This window comes from Contarinia nasturtii, unplaced genomic scaffold (genome assembly GCF_009176525.2).
Source record: "Contarinia nasturtii isolate CC-2019 unplaced genomic scaffold, AAFC_CNas_1.1 Cnas_scaffold_3680, whole genome shotgun sequence".
Lineage (NCBI taxonomy): Eukaryota > Metazoa > Arthropoda > Insecta > Diptera > Cecidomyiidae > Contarinia > Contarinia nasturtii.
Genome location: NW_022200977.1, coordinates 1 through 4,820, shown reverse-complemented (window position 1 = coordinate 4,820; position 4,820 = coordinate 1). Strand labels below are relative to the sequence as shown.

General features: G+C 33.7%; 1 protein-coding gene and 1 long non-coding RNA gene across 2 annotated transcripts; both read left to right on the top strand.

Moving 5' to 3' along the window:
• The first annotated feature begins 839 nt into the window (after positions 1-839).
• On the top strand, positions 840-2,973 carry LOC116350127. The gene is made up of 2 exons (XM_031781860.1): positions 840-2,390; positions 2,902-2,973. Exons 1-2 carry the CDS (start codon positions 840-842, stop codon positions 2,971-2,973), a joined length of 1,623 nt encoding a protein of 540 aa, XP_031637720.1.
• Positions 2,974-3,562: 589 nt separating this feature from the next.
• Positions 3,563-4,569, top strand: LOC116350128. The gene is made up of 2 exons (XR_004201995.1): positions 3,563-4,001; positions 4,082-4,569. It is a non-coding gene; the product is annotated as an uncharacterized LOC116350128 (long non-coding RNA).
• Positions 4,570-4,820: the final 251 nt, after the last annotated feature.

Genomic DNA, 4,820 nt, shown 5'->3' with positions numbered 1-4,820 from the left:
TAGATCCGGACAAATTTAACGTGGAAATTTTGCAAATGAATCGGTACGAAGGAAAGAACAAAAAATTTGTATCATTTAAAATAAACACGTTAAACAGTGCAATTTATGATCAAATAAAAAATAACGAAGTGTGGCAACCCGAGTACGTCGCAAAGCAATTTGTTGAGAGGAAAAAGGAAACCAATGGGACAAATAATACACAAAACGTCAAAGTAAATGCACAAAGTAAATCACATGACAAACATCATACACAAAAACAAGAGTCACAACACAAAGAACATAAACAGACACACACAAACACCGTTGAACCACAAAATAAATGGCAAAACAAAAAGAGAAAGAATTGGGAAAATGAAGATTTACTAACGAATCAACAAATTTGGCATCAACAGCAACACCATCTGCAACTGCCACAACAACAATTCGTCCGAAATCATCATGGATCCAATGAAATTCACATGTCAAACTGTACGTGCTATAGCTGTTTTTTAGGATTTCAGAAAAGACAGTCATTTCAACCGCCAATAATTCAAACCATTCCATTTGCACCACAAAACATGCCATTTCCAAACGGACAAATCAACCATCATTACCAATAATTTTTTCGCAAAATATCAATGGAATACGTTCAAGATTGCCGGAATTTATCGCTGAAGTTTTGGCCTTGGAATATGGTATTTATATGTTGTGTGAATCAAGATTAAATCCATACATTATTTCAACAGATGTGTTCCCGCCATTCTTCAATGTTTATCGATGTGACAGATCAATGAATACTGAAGCAAAGCAAATTGTTAAAAGACAACAGGGTGGCTGTGAACAAAACAATCAAATCACAAATGATTGGTACAGGTGAATTGTTTGGTGCTGAACAAGTATGGGTGAAAATCAACAGCAATAAAAAATGCATTATTTTAGTTGAAGTTTACATTCGTCCAGATTCACCATACGAAGTATATGTTGACAATATGAATGCAATAAGAGAAATTGCTACATCGCTCAAGCCAGACGATGTGCTTCTCATTTCTGGAAATTTCAACTTGCCGAACTTAGTTTGGTTTGTCGATGAAACTATTGATCCAGATATTGCCATTGCCATCAACCCAACGAGTAGAAAAGAAATAGTCGTTCTCGATACGTGCTATGAAATGGGCTTATATCAAATCAATAAACAATACAATCAGAATGGTCATATGTTGGATTTGATATGGACGAATGAGATTGATGTTTTCTCGTGCAATGCTAGCGAGGATCATTTTATGAACATTGAGTCACATCATCCATCGTTTGAAATCAATATTCATGAATACATTCAACATCAGCCAAAGTCAAATAATATTTTCTTTGATTACAAGAACGCTGAATACGTTGAAATAAATGATCAACTTGTGGAAAAGAATTGGGATTCCATTTTAAATAGGCCATCTCTTGAAGAAAAACTTGATTCATTTTATTATGAAATTAGCAATGTCGTTTCGTCGAATATCAATAGAAAAGTAATGAATTATTCAAATATTCCAAAATGGTTTGACAAATCATTACTGAACCAAAAGAGAGATGTCAACAAATTACATCGTCAAATGAAGAAAAACAGTTCAGCAGAAACAAAGAGGATTTACATCGATATCCGTCGCTTGTACAAACAAAATGCGCGATCAACATACAAGGGGTACAAATTACAGATAGAGCAGTTAATCAACGAAGATCCAAAGATATTTTTCAATTTCGTCAATCAAAAAAAGAACAGAAGCGATGAATTGCCAGCAGAAATGGAGTACAATGGTAACAAGGCCGAAGATCGACAGCAAATTGTTGAAATGTTTGCCACTCACTTTTCAACTGCTTACAGTCAACACAATGAAGAAAATAAATACGACATTAGTGACGCAGTGAGATTGCAAAACATTTGTGCAGCGATTCCAGAAATTAACATCACAGACGATTTAGTAAGCGAGAAAATTTCAGAATTGCCATTAGATCTTGTCTCTGGTCCAGATGGTATTCCAAATATATTCATTAAGAATTGTTTACCATCACTATTATATCCAATAACAATTTTGCTGAGAGAGTCACTTCAATCAAATTGTATACCGCAGATATGGAAAACATCATTCGTGCGACCAGTTTTTAAAAGTGGTAACAGAAACAAAGTAGAAAATTATCGTGGAGTCGCTTTGCAATGCATAATTTCAAAATTACTCGATTCAATTGTAACAAGTCACATTAACAACTATTTAAAGACGATCATCGACGACAGCCAGCATGGATTCATCAAAGGGAGATCAACTGTTACAAATTTGGCAAAACTCACATCGAAAGCGCTAAATAATATTGGAAACGGCTATCAAACCGACAGCATCTATTTGGACATCGCTAAAGCTTTTGATTCAGTAAGCGTAAAACTATTAATTAAAAAGCTAGACATCATGGGTTTAAACAAGCAATTGCTAAAATGGATCGAATCGTATTTGTCTGGAAGAAAACAAATAGTCAAGATCAATGATTCAAAATCAAAGCCAATAGAAGTTACTTCTGGAACGGGCCAAGGTTACCCCAAAGGAGCAACATTGTTCATCATGTTTGTCATCGATTTGCCGTTTGTTGTCAAAGAATCATGTATTTTATCATTTGCGGATGACACAAAACTGTCGAAGTGCATCAGATCATATAGTGATTGTGACATATTACAGAATAATTTGAATCTTGTAGTTGATTATTTTGAAAGGAATCAACTAAAATTGAACGTAAGCAAAACAAAAATGATTTCGTACCATCATTCATTAAAATTTATTTATGAATATAAAATTGGCGACGAAATAATTGAGAGAGTAAATGTAATCAAGGATCTGGGTGTACTGCTGGATGAAAAATTGAATTTCAAATCACACATTGAATGCATAGTGGCAAAAGCAAAGTCACGTTTGGCTTGGATTAAAATTTTTGGAAGAGAGTTTGATGACCCCTGGACCATAAAACGCCTTTACAATGCGTTTGTTTTACCAATCATCGAATATGCATCTCAAATTTGGAATCCACATCACAATAATTTAACCATAAGAATTGAATCAATACAAAAGCAATTTTTATTATACGCGCTCAGAAGGATGGAATGGAACAGCTTCAAATTGCCGAAATATGAACATCGTTTACTATTTTTACAAATGATAACGCTTGAAGAGAGACGTAAAATAGCTCAAATATCATTTATCTTCAGCATAATCAATGGAGATTTGACATCAAATCATATTTCGAGTTGTATGGAATATTATATACCACAACACAATACACGCTTGCCACCATTGTTTAAAATTCCAATTAGGAGAAATGATTACACATTATATGAACCAATTAATTACATGCTTACTACTTTCAATGAATTCTATAGCAAAACATTAAGAAACAGTGATATTAAATTAATTGAATTAAATGTAAATCTAAAAATAATTAAGCAAAGAATTGAGAATTATTTAAAACAGAATAGAGAATAATTGTGAAGCTACCAAAATTATTAATCAATTACATAACTAAAATTATTATCTAAAAGAAATTTAATATTTGAACTGATAAAAAGTTTCATTTGTAAATTCCACTATTTACAGTCATGTTTAAATGTATAAATTACCGGTGAATTTTGGTAAGCACTGAATTGAGATAAAAATAGTATATACCGATGGCATTTTAGTACCAAAACACGGCCACACGAACTGCTGTAAAATGTTTGTGACAATGTGAATTACGCAACAACAACAACAACCGACCTGTCAAAACTGACACGTTAAAACGCTCTCTTCTGTGTCTTACTGTGAATGCGAACACACGCATTTTTGAACGACGGACCGATTCACATTGACGAAAGGACTTACAGCATATCGTGTGACAGTGGAAAATTAAATCAAACGATAAAAGTTAAAGAGAAATACCCGGATAATATTGATAAGACAGAAAAAGAACCGAAAGTCAAGAAGAGATACATTTTGTGGTTAAGATTCGCAGCCTTAAGCGTAAGTAGATTCGTTATTGAGAACATCGATTGGCATACACAAATACACCGGAATTAATTTGTAAACGAATGAATTGTTAGTGCGCCTGGCCTGGGACTGAATACATAACGAGATCACACCATTTATCGAACGCATCGAGAGTCGAATAACAACCCGGATCACATCACAAACGAAGCATTTAAAGACGAATTTGTTGGATATTCACGGCCGCTGGACATTTGCGAGAGCTGACGAATATCAATTGTGATACAACCATTCGGACACGTGGTCTACAGGTTAGAATCGAATACACAGGCGCCCACCGTTAGTTGATCGATCAAGTTAGGTTATGTTAGGTTTGCTATGACCATTGAACAGTAAATCGGTTTCTATCATATTTGATATTACTCAATCGGTTGCATTATTGAAATTAAAGCTAATCCGGATTATAATCTTATTAACTAAGTTGCATACGAATATTAAGACAAGAAAATAGAAATACGGTACAACACAAATTCACCGTGCATATCGGTCGCGTTATAACCGACACTTATTTGCTATTAAAGAACATTTCCATTGTAAATTTCAATTCAGTGGTGTTTTAAATTCCGGCCAATTAATTTTTAGCGAAAGTTGAATGGACTTTAGACACTGTGGATTATTTTGAAAGGTAATATTTGGACCAAATCCCTTGGTAAGATTAAATTTTAGTTCATATTGTAACTAAAATATATTTATTGTTTAAATAAACCACCAGGCGAATGAACGCTGTACGGTGCAGTCATTAAATTAAATTTATCGACCAATTGTCATGAAATTTTGTCTAGATCATTTTTTTGG

Coding starts and splice junctions, on each gene's coding strand:
- LOC116350127 (XM_031781860.1), top strand. CDS start 840: ATGATTGGTACAGGTGAATTGTTTGGTGCTGAACAAGTATGGGTGAAA. Junction 2,391..2,901: donor TCGCTAAAGCTTTTGATTCA/GTAAGCGTAAAA, acceptor TTGAATGCATAG/TGGCAAAAGCAAAGTCACGT.